This window comes from Apium graveolens, chromosome 4 (genome assembly GCF_009905375.1).
Source record: "Apium graveolens cultivar Ventura chromosome 4, ASM990537v1, whole genome shotgun sequence".
NCBI lineage: Eukaryota > Viridiplantae > Streptophyta > Magnoliopsida > Apiales > Apiaceae > Apium > Apium graveolens.
This window is the reverse complement of record NC_133650.1, coordinates 247,420,353-247,440,930: the sequence shown is the minus strand read 5'-3', so window position 1 is coordinate 247,440,930 and position 20,578 is coordinate 247,420,353. Positions and strand designations below refer to the sequence as shown.

At 33.9% G+C, this 20,578-nt stretch overlaps 1 protein-coding gene across 1 annotated transcript; it reads right to left on the bottom strand.

The window, feature by feature from the left end:
• Positions 1–8,446: 8,446 nt before the first annotated feature.
• LOC141720787 (vesicle-associated protein 1-2-like) lies at positions 8,447–13,776 on the bottom strand. Its single transcript, XM_074523404.1, has 8 exons — positions 13,583–13,776; positions 13,357–13,427; positions 12,371–12,452; positions 12,160–12,275; positions 11,909–12,034; positions 11,749–11,790; positions 10,245–10,322; positions 8,447–8,826 (listed from the first exon to the last, which is right to left on the bottom strand). The coding sequence occupies exons 1-8, from the start codon at positions 13,671–13,673 to the stop codon at positions 8,713–8,715; spliced, it is 720 nt and encodes a 239-aa protein (XP_074379505.1). The 5' UTR covers positions 13,674–13,776; the 3' UTR covers positions 8,447–8,712.
• Positions 13,777–20,578: the final 6,802 nt, after the last annotated feature.

Sequence of the window (20,578 nt, the reverse complement as noted above, 5' to 3'; positions counted from 1 at the left end):
AGCAATCTTCGTCATGGGGAAGAATTTAGTGAGAAACTTTTGAGCAAGATCTTCCCAAGTGGTGATAGACCCTGCTGGTAGAGAATGCAACCAGCACTTAGCTTTGTCCCTCATAGAGAATGGGAAGAGTCGCAGCTTGATAGCATCTTCAGTCACATCATTGAACTTGAAAGTGTCGCAGATTTTGATGAAATCCCTGATATGCATGTTGGGGTCGTCAGTTGGAGAACCCCCAAACTGAACTGAGTTTTGTATCATCTGGATCATGCTTGACTTGATCTCAAAAGTGTTAGCCCTGATGGATGGTCTAATGATGCTAGACTGAATGTCATTAATCTTAGGCTTAGAATAGTCCATCAAAGCCTTCGGATTTTCTGCTTGATCACCCATAGCTACTACAATTAGCTCTTCAACTTTCTCTTCTTCCTCTAACTTCTTTTTATCCTCAAAAACTTCCCTACGAACTACCTCAAGTTCTTCCTCGGCTTTATCCAATGTTCTCTTACGAGTACGCGAACACGTATGCATATAGCGCCGCTAGAGTACCTGAAAACAGACAAGGAACAAATAAGTAACAATGTTCGAGTCAATGAACTTTAGCGACCATTGATGGAAAGCACATAAACTATAAATTAACACTGCAGTCCCCGGCAGCGGCGCCAAAAACTTGTTAGTCACTAAACACACGCTAATAATACACGCAAGTATACGAGTTCGCAAGTAGTATAGAATCTTTTCTAGTTCGTTCCCACAGAGACCGTATTGGTTAACTGTTTAATTTATGCACCTAAGTAACAATGTATGGTTATTATCCAATGCTAAGACGATAACAAATTGAGATTATTTATAAGTAAGAATTAACTAATAATTATAACTACGAGAATAAGATTGACTGAATTAATATATATGACAAATATGGGATTCTAACTTCATTAAATACTTTATTCATTAGCCTTATTATTCTTAACCTTAGCATGCAATGGTGATGATACTAATCAGATAACACGAAACTGATAAACGCCAACTTTCGTTGCACGAGTACCATTCTACCAGACATCCACAAAAGAGATAGAAGCTGAATAGGCACCAATTATATTGAGACCCTATATGTCTATAGAATTTGACAACATAATGGTTTAAACACAAATTATCTATCTTGATTACATAGGGCAAGTAAGATGGTTAAAATTACCTACGAATCATGCTTGACAAATACATGAACCTATGCTAGCATGGCAAGTTCTAAATCCTTAAATTCACTTCCGCTTCATTAAGAATTAACACACTATCTTATAAGTTCGCGACGCTCATAAGACGAATAAGCACAACCATTACTAGGATATCATACAATCACCACATACTAAGGTATCAAAACAATTTAACTAAAAAAATCCATAAATAAATCCGCTAGAACCCCGCGATAACAATTAGCCCATAATCGGACTCATCATCAACGTGGGTTCCGATGAAATCATGATATATAAAATATAGTCTTATACGAATAATTAAACCAATTACAAACAAGAGTATAGGTTCAGCAAAACAAGAAACAAGCATCCAAATTACAACTCAAAATAAAGATTCACAAGAATAAACTAGATCGTCTTCGCCTTTGTTGAATTGTGCTAAAGGTCTCTTGTTGTCTTCTCCTTGCGCTATGGTAAGTCTCTTTATTAAAATGACCTAATATGAATATATATAGCAGCCCTCAACAATCTGGAAGCCTTCCCTTTTAGAATTGTATTAGAAACAGGATTCTTGAATTCGGCATCGGCGCGGGCGCGCGCTATCACAGTGCGGGCGCGCGCTATCACAGTGCGGGCGCGCGCTATCACAGCGCGGGCGCGCCATCCTTCTGGGAAAAACTCAGATTTCTTCTTAAATCTTACTACTTCGAGCCGACTTTCCACGAGCTTTTATTCCAACGCAACCTGGACACAAAATTAGCACCAAAATAATGCTAATTCACCTGATTACCTGAATAATGCCTGAAATGCAAAAACACTAGAAAATACATTAAAACACTTAACAACTTGAGTACAAATGCATCAATTCAAAGCTTATTAGAGCATAAATAAGTGTCATAAATGCCACTCAACACCTCTCCATACTTAGGGCGCGCCCTAGGCATAGGGGGGACTCCGGAGAGCTCCAACCCTTCATAGGGCGCACCCCGTGAAGGAAAAGGGCCCTCCGGTAGCCCTTCATCCCGAAAACACATGTCGAAGGTGTTGTTCTGTAGTCTTGGAAGTTATTCTCATAGGGGAACGGTCGTAAACATCTAGTGTGTGCTTTGAGAGCACCGTCTCCGTACTCGGCGGGTTGTCCTCGACGGGAGACTTTGGGGTTATCTCACACTTTGCACTTCCACGCCTGGGATCACTTGTCCTGTAGTGTGGTGGGTTATCCTCGTCGGGGGGTAAGGATGCACTTTGGCATTTACGGTAAGTCATGTTTATACCTGCAGTTACATCGACGGAAGTAGCGGTAGCGGATGAGGATATCTTTCGCTCGGGGAGTTCCCTTGTCAATGAAGTCCCTAAGTCGTAACCGATCCTTGGGCCTTTGTGACTAGGCCGCATCATCGGGAAATCCTAAAGCAAATCAATGTTCGAGTTATAACAGGAAGTTGGTTCGACAACTCTTATTTCGCCACGGAATGAGAAGCCAGGTCCATCTAGGTTTCTTGTTCCCCAAGAACTACGTCCGCCTTGATCCTCTATAAAAGGAGGTACGTAGCACATTGTGAGGGCACGTGTTTGAGAGTTCTGAGAAAGCAAACATAAACCCTAGCAATCTGAGTCGTTTCTTACGCACAAATCAACGTATTCCGGTGATTTCTCCGATCATCGACCACTACAGCATATGTTGATTCCGGTTGTGAACCTCCAATCTTTGTTAACCAAATTCCTCCATTAACACATCGCGCTCTCGCGATTTACGCTCTATCGATATCCACACGAATGCTTGAACGCAGGGATTGAATGGGTACTAGCACAAAATCGTTTCTTCTTACCCTTTTTCCATCTTCTCTCATGGTGGCTAGGGTTTTAGTAAAAATATTATCTTAAAAATCAGCCACAAGAGATATTACACAGAGAGTAGAAAATAGAATTATAACTCTTAACTAATTAGGAGTTATTATTAATTTGAAATTCCTATTTGTATAACAACTGCGTCAAACTTAATTATTTAACAACTGAATTTCATAATTAATATTAGTAAATTCGGATATCATTATTTATCTAATTAATTAAGTCATACTTAATTAATATTATAATTATTTCAAAATACTTTAATTTAATTTAAATCCAATTTAAATTAAATAATCCTCCGAACATTTTTTGTGTGTGACTCTATATGTTATTATTATGTTGGCAACAAATTTTAAATTTAATTTTAAATTAAATCTAATTTAAAATCGTAAATAATGAGTGACATCTAGTAATACATCATTACTACCCAAGTAATAATAATTGTATCAGTGATCGATTAAACCTTTCGTGAATAATGTACACTGTAATATATTCTTTTTAACCACATATTATGGATTAAACTAGAGACATGTGACATGTCATCCTCATCATAGTTTAATTAAGGTTTTCTTGATCAATGAGTAAAATATCACATCAAATCAACATTTGAGCGCGGTCACGCATTTCATGGGCTAGCTCACACAAGAGGCCAATAATATCAATACTAAAATTAGGAGGGTTAAATCATTTCTAAATCACTCATATTTCTCATATGATTCATAATATACCCGAAATTCATTTTTATCATTACCCAGTCAAAGGTAACTTTTAATGTAAATCAAAGTATATTAATTCTCGTATAAAAATATAATGATTTAAAGTCTAAGGACCATTACATCATTATCACAGTGAGAATTATTTATGACACAACAAACATGTAAAATATCATATTGGGTATGTCCAACATCATTTACATTTACATCTGCCTGTGTTTTTTACTTTAATATCACTATACCTATGATCAACGAGATGTGATCATCCGTCAACAAACACACCAGTCTTAATGCATTGTTATTATCCCTTAATAATGATATGCGACAAAGGACCTTTGGAAATATTGACAGTATTCTCATAATTTCATTTCAAAGTCACATACTTAGAGATATAGATTTCATTTCATATTCCAAGGACATTTATTAATTTAACATCTATATCGTAGTAAATTAAGACATAATAAATTATAAAGGGAATAATCGGTAAAACATAAACATTAATAATTCAAATATCTTAAATTAAAACATTATAGTGTTGTTTTTAGGGCACACATACTAACACTAATTGACTTTCTTGTGTTAAGAAACATATGATATATTCGAATTTTAAGTTCTCACAAAGAATGTTAATGGGGAACTGAGTTTGAGAAAGAAATTGATTTTTAAAAAGCTAGGTATTCATCGTAAAATTGTTATTTCAAAATCGTTTCAAATAGGAAAGAGAAAAAAGGCCGCGTTCAGCGTAAAATTATTCAACTCATCAAATAATTATTGTTAAATGACACACACTAAATAAATCGTATTTGTAAATCGAATTTTATATCAGATGATCATGTACGCATAATAAGCATGAAAATTTGTAAATTTAAGTCATTTAGATTTGTTACTTCTTTTTCGATTGGTTCCCTCTTTTTAATAGTGGTGGACCCCTGTATACACAAAAATACACCAATCAACATTATCAGAATTTATAAATTTTTGCGTTTATTACGTGTATATATATATATATATAAACACGATAGAAAAACCATTTGTACATACATATTGTCGAAATTAAATTAACGCGCGGAAAGTTTGAAAAATTCCGTAAAACACCCTGATATATAGGATCTACTACAATCGAAACTCCTTCATAATCAAAACTAGAAACTAAAATATTTTTTTTAAATCACGTCGAAATATATCACATATGATATGCAAATTGATTGTTGGGAGATGGAGAAAATATAGTGAAGTGTGATTATAGAAAAAAATTACCGTTTGACGAAAGAAATCAAATTACAAGTGAAGGGGAAAAGTTGAGATTCTCTGTGATAGTGTGCAATTTAATTATGTGTGGGACATATAGGAGTGCCATTAGCTTAAATTGATTTATTGACTTATATTAATTTATAGTTTTTATTTTAAAAGTTATTTTTATTTAATCATGACCCCCTAGTATATATATATACATATCGTCGAAATTAAAATAACGTAATTAGGAAAATTACGGAAGACACCCGCCAATTATAAGACAGGTGAAGGAAAGAAAAACAAGTGCCTAACAAAAAGCGGGTTCCACACGCATGACCGGGTCTACACGTGGAATAGTGACTTTTATGACAGCATTGGGGGGCAATGACACTAGTTGTCGCGTCATATCTGACGTGGCCACGTTGAAATTGGCCCACCTAAGATAAATAAACTTGTCCGTCAATTTTCGTACAGCTGGTTAGTGAGTCATCCGGGGGATGGTTTGGAAATCGTGGGGAGCTTTCCTTTTGTTTGGTTAGTTTCCAAACTTTCCCTTGTATTTTACACTAACCATTGTTTTTTTTAAGGAGGGTGATATATGCACACCCCAAATTGATTATTACATATCCTATTTTTTAATATTGCAAAACTAATTTTAAGTGTTTAATAAGTACTTTTTTTGTCCCTCCCATTTATTTACACTTTCCTTATTAGGATATTTCTTCCAATTGTTTATATTTCAAAATTTTCGAAAAATAGTAAATTTTTTATAATTTTTTAAAATAACTACATCCACTACTTCTCTCTATTATACCCACTTTATACATATAATATTAATCGGTCCCATTACTTTAATCACATTTTTAACTTTGATCCACTACTTTATCATTTTTATTAAACTCTGTGCACAACCCAAATATAAACATTTGGGAGGGACGGAGGGAATACTTATTTTGAAGTTTTTGCTGCTATATTCACATATGTCATTCCTGTATATCTTTTTGTCTTTTATCATACAATTTTTTTATGTTTATTTTTAATTTTTAATTTTCTAATTTATATTTATATTAATTCTCTTAAATATACCTTTTATTTCATTTTATATTATATGTTAAAAAGCTGCTTTCTCCGTTCTCCTCGTTTCTTTACAGAGAGGGTGTCAGACACGAATTTTTAAGGTGCATAAAAAATATAATTGAATAACTTACTTTTTACAATTTTATGATTTTAAATAAAAATTCAATGTTTAAATTTTTATACAAAAAAATAAAATTTTAAAAAGAAGTTATACAACTATACTTTATATGCGACTTAAAAGCGTGGCGTACACCTTTTTCAGAATGCAAAGAAATGAGAGATAGGGAGGAAGTAATATACTAGTACAATCATACAAGTTTAGGTTGTTAAACAAATAATTCGGATATGGATCTATGCATATATCCATATCCTTATTAATAATTGTCGGATTCACGTACAAATAATCCAGGATATTCATAGATCCATATCCTTATTAATAATTGTCGGATTCACATACAAATAATTCAGGATATTTATATTAATAATAAGTTATAATAATAGTGATTAAAATGTTAATTAAAATGCAGACACCATATTGGAGCAACATAATAAATGAAATGACAAAGAGTTAGAATGAAAGGAAAATAAATAAGAATATTATAGTGAAGTAATTGATTTAGAGTGAGCAATCTTCAATTAGGGTGTACATATATCACTATCTTTTTTAATATACTCGTACTACTGTACTAAACGAAATTATATTCATGTATGTACAAAAGTAATGTTGGTCCGGGTACAATGTTGTTGTAGCGACACCGCGGGGGTAATTCATAATTTAGTGCGAAAATGTACTTATTAAACAAATTTTGATTGCAAAATTTACTAAACAGCGATTCATGATTAAATTTACAATTGTTTAAAGAATAATATTGAAAAATAAGATAAATGAGTACCATGGCATGATACCATCACGACATGCATTTGAGGGGGTACTAAAATATATTTATAATATATTCGTTTTCAATGACGCCTAGCCTACAGTGTGGACTTGATAAGTAAAAACCTCGAAATTACGTTATTTTAAACTGTACTTAAAAAATAATGCCAAACTTGAACAATTCAGTAGTAATAAAGTTCTTTCAACATCCCCCCCTACCTCAGCCGACATCGAAGTGTTTTTTAATATTGGTATTGTAAACGTGTTTAGCTATATTTACTACGTATATCTTTTTTATTTTTTTTTGCGTTTAAATGTTTAGTTGCCTGATTGCTACCACGACAACAATGTTTTAATAGTACTTAAAAGTAAAACCAAAGTTATTGACTTGAAAGTCATTATACTAATCAAACAGCACCATAATTGTTCGCAAGCAATTAGGTCATGCTAATGTGGTTAACCAACTTCTAGCTTCAAACTTTATGTATTCATTTGATTCTACCATCTCATTGGTGGATTTTAATTTAGTTTATGTATTCATTATATTTCAACTACTACTTATGACATAGTAAAATATATTAAAATAATTGTACGTATAAAATGTGAAAAAGGGTAGATTTGTAATTCAGATCGAGTTAAATACTTAACTAAAAAAACCCGAATATTTTTTAATAAGAAAATATGCTTGAATAGTGGTATTAACTATTTCATTTGTTTGATAAATAAGAGAGTCAAATTTTTCTAGTTGAGCCGAGTTTCGTGATAAACTCCCCAATTAAAAATAGTGTATTCAGCTTCGGGCATCGTTGTGTCTGGAACAGGGAGACACTGAAGTTATGGGTCTTGGATGTGGGGAGATTGATCACCAGGTCAATACAAAATACATTTTCTCAATCTCACCAGGTCAATACAAAATACACTTCTCATCACCGGGTCAATACAAAATTGCTTTAAATCTCAGCTTTTGTATAAAGGAACCGAAAGTCCTTTGCAAGAATTTGTGAAAATATCGATTTAATATGATTTTACAACCGCACAACATACGTTTTCGAAAATTTTTAAGGATTCACGCCTGAATTTTTTGATCATGCTCTAACTTTTGGTTTGGTTGGAAGAAATAAAATACAAGTGAAACACAAGATTTTTAACAAAATGAAACGCGGTAAATGTTGAAGGTGAAAGAAAATTGAAGTGCGATTTTTTCATTCTATGAAGCTTGCATAGAAAATCAGTAGAAAGTATTAATGTACAGTCATTTACAAATTCATGGAGTAAATAAGATTATGAATATCAACCCCCAAAATAATACAAATTTTATTTAATACTCACCTAATTTCATTTCTGCCAGCCAAACACAAGTTCAGAATGAGCGACGGGGTATACAAAAATCGAATCCTCGACTTGAGACTGGGAGTATTTTGTCATATACTGGACAACTCTATACTTGAGTTGAAAGTATTTTATTTCCCAAAACGTTGCAAGAGCAAGAATTTAAAGTCTACACAAACATATAGTACTATGTAACATGATTTCAATCTCAAACTTAAACAAGAGACTGGGGAATGTCAATCTATTAGTACAAAATAATAAAACAGCAGACAACTGAAAACGTTTCCTACATGTTTAACAAATCAACCTTGCTCCTGACTCTAACATGCTTTTAAATTTCCAAGACCACCCCATAGAATGTGATGAACTAAATTACCTTCCTCATGCACACATCATAATCTCGGTAACAGTTACAAGTAATAATTCGAACTTAGACATCCCAGGCAGGTCATGACTTCCTCATATAATACCCTAGCAGAATGCCAAGTACAGCAATAAGCAACACATAACGGATTGAAAGTCCACCCCCACTATTTCTTCTTGGCCTTTTCTTCAAAAGTTCCTGAGTTAAAAGAGCACAATGTTTCAGTAAACTAGGGCAGCACATCCACATTCCATATTATAATGCTACGATTCAAATTGAAAATTAATTAAATGTATAAAAAGAATTACGATTGAATGCTATAAGAATAATTTGACTTGCAACCCCCACTGATAAACTTTGAGCAATCCTATTCAATTAAGTGAAAGGATAAACAAACAATGTAAACAGGAACACATTTAGTATAATGCCTGAGAAGATACTATGATCCATTGATGACCTCCGATTAGTCCATCGATCATCTGTTCATGGTGAAACAGTCCGACAAAATCTAGGGCGGTTGGTTTAAATGATTGACAATTTTACAAAAATCTTGATTTTTATACACTTCTGAATATAATCCTTGTAAAAAATAACATAACCTCTGTCGTCAATAATCAAAGTCAGAGATAGACAGATATACCAAAAAAAACACAGCGATATATTCTGTCTTCCAAACATCCTCTATATGAAATTTATACTAATGATACATATAGATGCCCATTCCAGTACCTAAACTCTATTTGATTTAAAAATTCTCCACCAATAAAACCATGAACGACCTTTAGTGGAAGAATCTCCAATAATATTATTACCAATAATATTACTACTACTTAAGAAATTTTATTTCCAATAATATATTGGTTTTTAAATGAAAAGAGACATATATAGGGCCCCAACTGCTCCAGAGAAAACCACACTATGTTCAACATCTTTTCTTCCTCTGTGCCTAATCTCCAGTCTTGATAACGTACGACTACCTCAAACTAGTGCCACATCCGCATCTGTTTAGAACTAAATATTCTTAATTCTAAACTAATGAAAATTCAACATAAAAAATAGAACCACCCCACCATCAATAAATGCCTTTAGCTCCTGAACTTCAAGTCCAGATAAACTCTCAAGGGGCATTTGGTTCAAGATTAAGCTTGGTGAGAAACTCTCAAGTCACTGCATCACAAGTAGGTTCGTGGAAGAAACATCATCGAAGCCATAAGTTTTAAGCTTGGCGAGCTAGGAGCTCTAGGCAGACTCGTCAGGCTCTTGTACTTTCCCCTTCTTAATTTTAAAATATTATTATTTCTCCATGTTATAAGTCCTAAATAAAATACACAACACTTTCTAGCTATTGTAGGAATTCTCTTTTACTTCCCATATTTTTTTAAAGTCAAGTCAGCATTGGAAGAATTTGTGCAGTACTGAAATCAGGCCAACGTCTACAAAAGCGAGTCTTCTTTCAATTCAAATCCCTATTCAGTTTAACAGGTTCTTTCAAGACTAACTTGACGACTAATTGTGAGGGACCGAAAGAAAAGAAGACGATGACATTGACCTGAATAATTTTGCATATTGTAGCAAGCATTAAAGAAATATAAGAGGAGATAATAAAATTCTCTCACCAGTTCAACTTTAAGCCTTTTATTCTCTTGAATTATGGACTCCTTTTCCTTGGTAAGTGTTGCCATAATATCTTTGGCCTGAAATAATGCAAAACAACTCATCACTTTAAGTACCACAAAAAAATTGGCAGGTACGGCCGTAAGGGCATTGTAGGTCTAGGTTCATAGAGAATGTAGGTTATAAGAGCAAAAACAAAAAAATCAACACATGATGTGTGCCAAGGTGAACAAATATCGTAAAGAAGTATCTAGTGGTTGAACATGATTTGCTCAAGCCAATTGATATAGGATACATAGGTAAAAGAAAGAGACTGGCATACGAGGGTTAAATACTCAAACACGGCATATGCTAGCACAAGTCACATGGCATCTATAATTAATTTTTTAAAAAACAGAAGTTGTAGGCTCATGTTGGGTATTAAAAATATAAATAAAACAGTGCAGCACAAAGACAGATTTCTTCCAACCAGGCCTTATATCTAGTTACAAGGAAAGTGGAACTTCAAAGAAAGAATATTTCAGGAATGTAGAGAAATGCATAATTTTACACATTTTGAAGAATGATGAAAAGTGAAGCTTTAAAACATTAAAATTTCTAGATTTATAGAAGGGTACAAATCATGAAGACAATATAAGATTGTTATTTACAAATTAACAAATACTTTTATCCTAAAGTTGTCATTTATAATTTTATAAACAGTAATTTTTTTTTTGTGAAATCATTATCCAAGAACTATTTTATTTATACCAAGTACCAACATTATAAGTTCCCACATGTAGTTATCATTATGATGAATTATGCATTTCTTTTATTTTCTAAATATGTGTTATGCACTTGTGCTTTCTAAGATACATTTTTGTTTAACAATCTCTAGTGCCTACCTCTCAAAGCTCCAATTTTTAACCAGTTACATTTTTAACCAGTTACACTTAGCATATATAACTTGGATTTGAAATGAAATATTTTGTAACTAATCACGAATCCGATTACTGAATATGTACTAGTAGTCCAAAAGTCCATCACTGCTTCCCAACTGATATACTGAAGTTCTGTTTTTGTTCAACTAAGAAAAGGCACATGTTGAGCAAACAAATAGAAGTAACAAGAGTAAAACCACACTATACACTACAGCCACATAAAAATCAAGTAATTGTTATGAAAAGGCCAAAAAAGACCATGCCCATGCCAATTCAATGAAGTGGAGGGTGGTAACACGCTGATTGGGGTGCTTTAAAATCCCAACGTAATCCAACCTTAATAATGGGAACTTTAATGTAACAACCAGGTGCGAAGGCAGGCCTTTATGAGATAGTGGCATGTCCATTGTGCTTGTTACAGCAACAAAAGTTTCCATGTTATGTTGTGCAGTCTGTTGTGCAAATGCATTTTTCTATTTGAGGTTAGCATGCACCTTTTGCTAACACAACACTATACATGATAAAGCAGATTGTTTCTAATTCTCAGTGCTAATACGTGTTTGACCAATATACTATATAAATATACCTTGGACGCGGTATTTTGGTGCTCAGAAGATCCTCTAGTAACCTGTGAGAAGCAATTAGGAGGTATTACTCAAACATCTGACCATAAATGATCACTCAGGAACACCACAAAAAGAAACAATTGTTTTCATCCTGAACAAAGTAAAACTTAAGGAACTCACAGCAGTAGTATTTTCAGATGTCTCCTCCTCGGACTCTTCTCGCACAGGTGAAGGCGGTCTACGGGGATGAACATAAGACACTCTTAATTTGCTCTCCTCGACATGGTTTCCCGTCTCTTTATTGAACTTATGCATAGAGATTTGAAAAGGTATCCACAAAGTTAGAAAAATTTAACTTTCTAAGTCTCAACAATAACAAAGAAAAAACAAATGATGCAGAAAAAGAATCTCTAAACTCTATCGATTCTCACCATATCTGGGGTAATATCTTTTACCGTGGCACCAGGGGGCGCTGCAACGCACTGGACAAGAAACTTGTCATTGCATTGCATGTCTTGGGGTGCTTCTCTCAGAGCTTGCATTGTAACTGGACCAATTTGCAGGGTTAATTACAACTAACCTAAAAAAGGTAATCTATATATTTTATTAAAATGTGAGGACTAAAAAATGAAATAAGAATACCTGTTACATTGCTTTGTGAGCGAGGTAAGACAATACCATTGTTGGGCCGTACAGAGTACTTCTTCGGATTAGTTGTCTTTACCTGCAAATAGAGAAACAATAAATTATCTCAGGCTTAAAAAATTCAAATATGCAGAAAAGAAGACAAAATTAAGAACTCCAAAATATTTTAATTTAGAAATCAATTGTGAAGGCTTTTTTTGGAAAGAAGTTAACTTCACTAGTCTTTATTTGATAAAACGGAAATATATTGCATTTGCATGTTGTTGAATGAGAGGCTCTGTTACTGAATATAAACAAAGGCTAACTACGGCTTAACTAATAGAGGGATTGGCACAGCTTAACTAAAATACAGACTATATAGTTTCTTCAATTGCCTTTTTAGATTTTTTTCACTTCATAGTTATTGTCAATGTTACGTACAAATGTATACACTCAGAAACTTGCATACTTATCTCAAACAAGGACAAGGTAACATACTGCATATCGGATCATCTTCATTTTATTTTGCTTCTATAGCTCACTGTGAAATCTAAATCAAACCCACATGTTACTGAAAATAAGAATAAAGGATAACTCAGCTCTATTTATCTACTTCTACTCGAGACCTACAGATACTGTCTTGTTGAACCTACAATTGGCCAAAGTTATCATTTTTACTGAAAAACATTACTATTTACTACTATATATATACTCCCCTGTCCCAAAAACGAACGAGCAACTTCTACTGAGAGCATTGAAATGTGTGCAAAAAGAAGTGGCTCATTCAGTTTGGGATGGAGGGAATAATAATTTTCATCCTAAAACTATCTCATAATCTAAATACACAAGTCTTCACTTAGTCAGAATATCACTATTCTCAACGCAAAATCAAAATTGACGAAATCAGAATTAGCAGGGAGTCAAAAAAATTTAAGAACAATCAGCGAATAAATGATAGACCATACAATTACGCAAACAGCATTACATATATGCAAGATAAATACCTTAAAAGCAACATGATGATCACTCTTATTAGACAACTGAAATGAGCAAGTGATCTGCTTCTTCAACTCAACTAACAATTCAACAACAAGCAAGCAAGCAAATAAACAAAACCCAATTAGTAAATAATTAAAAAAAGAAGCTAAATAAACACAAAAGCCCTAATTTTTGAATAAAAAGTAGCAAAATTGAAGTAGTATAAGTAGAGAAAAGATAAATAAAAAATACGAGGGAATTTGAGGTCGAGAGGATCGATGGTGATGAGTTCATCAGATTGAAATTGAGTGGTGGATGAGGAGTTGTTGATGAGTGATTCCATGGAGATTCAAGACGGATTTGGGGGAGATGACGGATAGATATAATATAGGGTTTGTGTATGTATGTATGTATCTATGTATGTATCTGTCAACAAACAAGTAAAATGAGAATATTGTAACCTTTTTTTTCCGTGAGGGTTGAAAATGACTCTACTTTCTCTTCGGTGAAATTATTAATATTAAATTGCTTTTTTACTTTACACTTCAACAAGAAAATATATATAATTTAAATAAATGCGTTCAACAACTTCCTGACTAAAAAGAAAAAAAAAAGAATAACTTAGCTTATGTTCTAAGGGGTTTTAAAGGGATGAAGACATTAATTTTAGAGATTCAATTAAAAGTTTAATGAGATTAACTTATTTGTATTCATTTTTAAATTGTGCATCACTATGAAACACATATGTAACATAAATTTTTTTTTTGACAAAGTAGTTATTTATTCATAAATAAATCGTATAAAATAGAGTATTTGAAGAAATAGTTTATTTATTTAATAAATCTTATTATCTAACTGAATGACACGCAAGTTATCTCAAATATTTTGACGATAAAATATTGATATCTGAAATTGAAAACACCCAAAAATGAGAAAAAAAATAGAAAATTATAAGTCTCAGTGTAAAATATGATAGATAAGAATTAAAACTCTCTCTTCAAATTCAAAGAAACAAAAGAACAGACAATATGCAAGATTGTGACTTTCATAATTCCGGATCAAATAGATTCCAAGAAGAGTTTGTCATACCATTTTCTCGTGGAGCTAACACATTTTCACGAACTAGCAATATACCTAGATAAGGCTAGCGGCCCGGATGGACTTAATCCGGCCTTCTTTCAGAACTTCTGGCAGCTACTTGGGAAAGAAGTATTCAAGTGTTGCAAGCAGTGGTTAACAGAGATCAGTTTTTCGCCGGGAGTAAATGATACCACCATAGTGTTAATACCGAAAAAAGACAATGTGGAGACCCCTGCAGACCTCAGGCCAATTGCATTATGCAATGTGCTTTATAAGATAATTGCTAAAGTTCTAGCAAATAGGTTGCAGAAAATTCTCCTAGAAATCATTACGGAGGAACAGTCGGCATTTGTCCCTGGTCGAAGTATAACAGACAATGTAATGGTGGCATTTGAGTTATTGCATTTTATGAAAAGAAAGCATATCGGTCAAGTTGGTGAGGTGGCCCTAAAGCTGGATATAAGTAAAGCATACGACAGAGTAAATTGGGACTATCTTCGCTATCGCATGATGACAATGGGGTTCTCAGAAAAATGGATTCAATGGGTAATGCTTTGTGTATCCACTGTTTCTTATTCTATCTCTTTTCAAGGTTCGATGATAGGTCCTATCAGTCCTACACGTGGCCTTCGTCAAGGGGACCCTCTGTCCCCGTATTTGTTCTTACTCTGTGTAGAAGGTTTGTCTCGTAATCTTAGAACAACAGCTGGTATGGGGAGTATTAATGGGTGCTGTATCTGTAGTTCTGCACCAGCAATAACCCATTTACTATTTGCTGATGACAGCTTTCTATTTTTTAAAGCAACCAAAAAAAAGGCATTAGCAGTGAAATCATTGTTAAATGACTATGAGAGCTGCTCTGGCCAAGCTGTAAACTATCAAAAGTCTGCCATTTTCTTTAGCTCGAATGTAAGGAGGGATAAGTAAGATGGGATCCGAGATGTTCTAGGTGTTTATAAAGACGTTGGAGACATGAAATACTTAGGACTTCCTTCTCTAATTGGAAGATCAAAGAAAACAGTGTTTAGATATCTAAAAGAGAAGGCGATTGAAAGAATCGAGGGATGGAGCTCTAGACTTCTATCTCGAGCAGGCAAGCTAGTTATGTTAAAGAATGTGGTACAATCTATACCAAGCTATGCAATGTCGTGCTTTCTGCTGCCAAGATCACTATGTCGGGAAATTCAAAGAGTGATGAATGGTTTTTGGTGGCAATCTAATTCCTCCAGCAGGAAAGGTATTCGGTGGTTGGGGTGGAATAAAATGTGTATGGCTAAAAACAATGGAGGCCTGGGTTTTAGAGATATTCAAGGTTTTAATATAGCACTTCTAAGTAAACAATGTTGGAAACTGATTAATGAGCCATCTTCGTTAATGTCTAGAGCGCTAAAAGCTAAATACTATCCAGATAAGCATTTTCTTCAAGCGGAAAGAAAAGGTGGTGCTAGCTATATTTGGTCTGGGATTTGGGAAGCAAAAGAAGAGATAAAGAAAGGCTTGAGATGGGTGGTAGGTGATGGAGAAGATATTAATATTGGCAATGACAGATGGTTGAGATCGAAGCAAGATTTTTGTGTTGATAAAACTCAAACATCTAAAGAGGCCATGCAGTTGAGAGTATGTGATTTCTTTCATGAAAATGTTAAGGAATGGGATGAAAATAAGTTAAGAATGCATTTTAGTAGCGATGATGTTGATGCTATTATGAGGACCAGAATTCCACAGGGAGGTACTAGAGACAGGTTGGCCTGGCTCCATTCAAAGAATGGAAAGTACACAGTGAAGTCTGGATATTATCAGTGGTGTCAAAGTCAAGTTACTATGGCAGAAGTACAACAATCTAAAGGTTGGAGTGTTCTCTGGAGATTGGAATTCCCCCACAAAATTAGAGTGTTCCTATAGAGATTTTGCTGCAATACGCTGCCAGTTAGAAATTTATTAAGGGGAAGGGGTGTGCCTGTCTCAATACTTTGTGCTATGTGCACTGGGGAAGTTGAACATCTTCGTCACTTATTCTTTGAATGCCCTTTTGCGAGAAGGTGTTGGCAACAAGTTGGTATTAATGTTGATGATTGGGACATAGAAAGTAGTCATGACTGGCTCATACAGAAGTTGGCTCAGGGATCTAAAATGGAGCTTATAAAAATTGTGCAAGTATTGTGGGGTATTTGGTTCACAAGGAATAAAAGAATCTTTGAAAATAAAACTATGATACCAGAAGCGGCTATGGTCTGGAGTAAGAAGCAAATTCTGGACTGGCTAGCAGCTAACAAAAGATCTCCTGATGCAGTAGTTGATAATAGTAGCATAAAACTGAATCAACGACGATGGCAGCCTCCAGAAGCTGGAAGCTTTAAAATTAATATTGATGCTGCTATAGTGGTAGGCCAAAACTCATTTTCTGTGGGTATGGTTCTTAGGAACAACCTAGGTCAGCATGATTCAGGGAAAGTCATGAAAAAAGCTGGAGCATTTTCGGTTTTGGAAGCAGAGCTTATTGGCATCATTGAAGCTTTATTATGGGCCAGGGATACTGTATCTGGAAAGGTAGTCGTTGAGAGTGATTCACTCCTTAGTATCCAAACAGTGCAGCAGGGCCAAGAGAACCTCTTTGAGGTTGGTGATTTAGTGCAGCAATGTAGAGAAATATTGAGGTATAATCAAAGGCTCTCTATTAGTTTTGTTAGAAACATAGCTAACAAGGTGGCTCATAACATGGCTAGAGTATCTTATGAGTTAAATAGTTTCAGGTTCTTTCCGTCTCCTCCAGAATTGTTGTTGGGGACAATATTGTCGGAAATTTGATGTTTAATGAATTATCTCTTTCTTAAAAAAAAAGCAATATACCTAGAAAATCCCAAGTAAACAAAAGATCAGTCTCGAATAAAAATATAATATTTTAAACTTATTAAATTGTCATCCGACAATTATTTATCTAACCTAAGGGGATCCCTATGTTAGATCAAAAAGTAAGTACTAATATTCCCATTCTCACCTATAACCATTATTCCTCATATTCATTTTATTTACATTAAATAAACTTAACCCAACATAAAATGACTAGCCTAATATACTAATTGGTCTCATTTAAATCATTCACCACACCTTCACAAATTACAACTTCAAAATCACACGAATAATGAATAAGTGATCATACTCTCATTTAACAACAAATTATAACTTCAAATGCACTCCGTTAACGAATAAATGACCATACTCTCATTCGCAAAATAAAGAAAGGTGATCATACTCTCTTTAAGTACATGCTCTACAATGAGCCTTAATATTAATATTTAGTAATTATCTCTATCCCTTTTAATTTTATAACTATTAAGTTTTTGCTCAGGTCTCCACTCTAGAATAATTAGATTAAATAAACTAACATTCACAAGTGTCAAGTAGTGCAGTGTACACTACAAAATGCAAATTCACAAAGTCAATCAATTATGAAACATATTAGACAGGAAACCATAGCATAAAAGAATCTGTTTCCAGAATACATGAGTAACTGGCATCTAGGTACCAAATTAGCATATTTGAACTTGTGTATTGATAATTATTTAGAATTTTAAAATTAAGGAAAAATGAGAATCAGCATAACCTGTGACACAAAAACACACACTAAATGACAATAGAAGGGACCATAAATAAATATAGCAGCATATAGACCTCCTTCAACTCCAATGCACTGCTATGAGTGATGCTATTATCCGATGCAATGCTATAAGTGATGCTATTTTTATAATTTGAAATCAAATGTCAAAAATTTCAACTCAAAAAAAGTTCTATACTTGGATGCAAATATGCATATATGCATCCTTGGTTCTAAATTTGAAATCTAGGATGCATTTACGCATCTAGCCACATCATCATACTACTACAAATGAGATGCATGTTGTTGTACTTAAAATGAAACTTAGGGTAAAGTGACAAAATTTAGGCAAATAAGAAAATATTTGGTTTCAAAATAAATATTTGGTTTCAAAATGCATCTAACATTGAAGTTTGAAGTTTTGTTTTAGCACAAAATACAATTTTTGATGCCAAATTATAGAAATAATTATAGCTATTTTGCATATTGCATTGGACTTACTCTTAACTGAAATGATCAAAATCATATTACTGGAACACAAGTTTCTCCTAATTCTTCCGGTTATAGAGTAGTTACTCGGTGTAACCCAGTCTAGAGATAACAGATTAGTAGAACAACTTTATTCTAATTATGAGAACAATTATAATCGTGGGAAGGGATTGATGTGCCTGGGATTGTCCTCAGGGTTGTGCCTGAGCTTATAAGATTTTCTCCTATAATATTAGGGGTATTTTTCTAAATACAGAGGGTTTATTAATTGCAATATAAGGAGAGGATCTATAATAAAGAATTATCACCTACAAAAGTTAGAGAGGTCGGTAAGTTATTCTAAAAGCTTCTCTTTGTTTTCAATAATATATAGCACGGTTAATATACTCTCCATACTGTAGTTGGCTAAACTTTATTTTAATTTTCCGGTCCGAGCCATCAGAATTAATAAGGCCCTAAACTAAACTTCAATCTCCTATGCATTACATAAGAGCATATGCATCGTGAAGGAGCAAATCACTGATTTAGCAGGAGAATCAATGGACTAAACTAATTTGCACATGCACCGCGCCGAAATCAAGGCCATCAATTATCAACGGTCCATTACTTCAGCAGCCTCAACATCAATTTTTAATGACCGTTGCAATGACCATCAGTTGCTAGGTCCCGTCTGTATTTCACTTTTTGATAATGCATGTCTCCTGCTTTTTCTTTCAACGACTATTTATTTAACGGTCGGATATTTGTGTATATATATTGCTTCTTCTGTTTATTTACTTGCAACAAATTTTATAACACTCATATTTCTATCTTTTCATTTTTATTTTCCTTCGATATTATTATATATTTAAATATATAATGGGTACTAATTGGCTTCCTTCCGAAGAATTACAATTATGTGTTTCGTGGGCTCGACAATTTGTTGATCCGATCATCGGCCGATATTCAAATAAGAATAATTTATGGGGGCGAATTCACGAGGATTATGCAAAAAATTGGTGTGGCACTCCAGAGAACCTCATGCCGAACCTCGTTTAAAAATTGCCCTAGACTCGCATTGGGCACCATTGAAGATAGCACTAAAAAAATGGCAATGTGCAAAAAATCAAGCTAGTAGAGATAGTGCAAGTAGAACCAATATGGTAGATGAGGTAAATATATATATATATATATATATATTTCAATACGTTTTTATATTTGTGATAACTTAATATCCAATTATTTTTAATTTTTTCAGATAACTCAGGCTCAAGGATTATATTTCAAGGAAATGAATAAGACATTTGACAAATTGAAATGTTATGAAGCAGTTGCAACACATCCTCAATTTGTGGAAGTTCCCGCTACTTCTCCTATATTTCAACAAAATTTTCCAACACAAACGGAATCACCAATCAATTTGAATAGTGATGATTGGGTTGATGAAAAAGGTTTTACAACTCTAGAGTCTAATCGAGAAACAGAAAGTCCTTCCATTCCAGTTAGACCGATGGGAGTAAAGGAGTCCAAACATGCAAAAAAAAAGGAAAGCAACGTATGACCGAAAAAAAGAGATGTCTATGGCTATTTTCAATAGTATGTATTATCATAAAAAATAACTCGTGGAGGCCAACATCAAGTGAATGAGACTACTACTGGCAGTGCTTATGTTCCTCGCTTTGATGATGATTTTTATGATTAGATTTAGTTATTATGTTTTTAATTTAATTATGTTCCATGTTTTCTAATTTTAACCATGTTTACTACTTCTGAATTCAATAAAATAAATTTATTATAAATTGCCAAGTCATACATTTCCTGCGATGACTTTATCAAATACAAGAGACTGTCCTAGAACATTAATATCATTTTGAGATTCAGGCACACCAAAAAAAATATGCCAAATCCAAGTGTCATAGGAAGCGACCGCCTCTAGAATAATAGTAGGTCATCATTTTCAACCACTATAAGCTCTTCCCCACCCGCTTGGACAATTCTTCCATTCCCCGTGCATACAATCGATACTTCCAATCATACCTGGAAATCCCCTTTGTTCCCCCTTGTTAAAAGCCTTCGTAAATCTGCTGGTGTCGGAGCACGAAGGTACT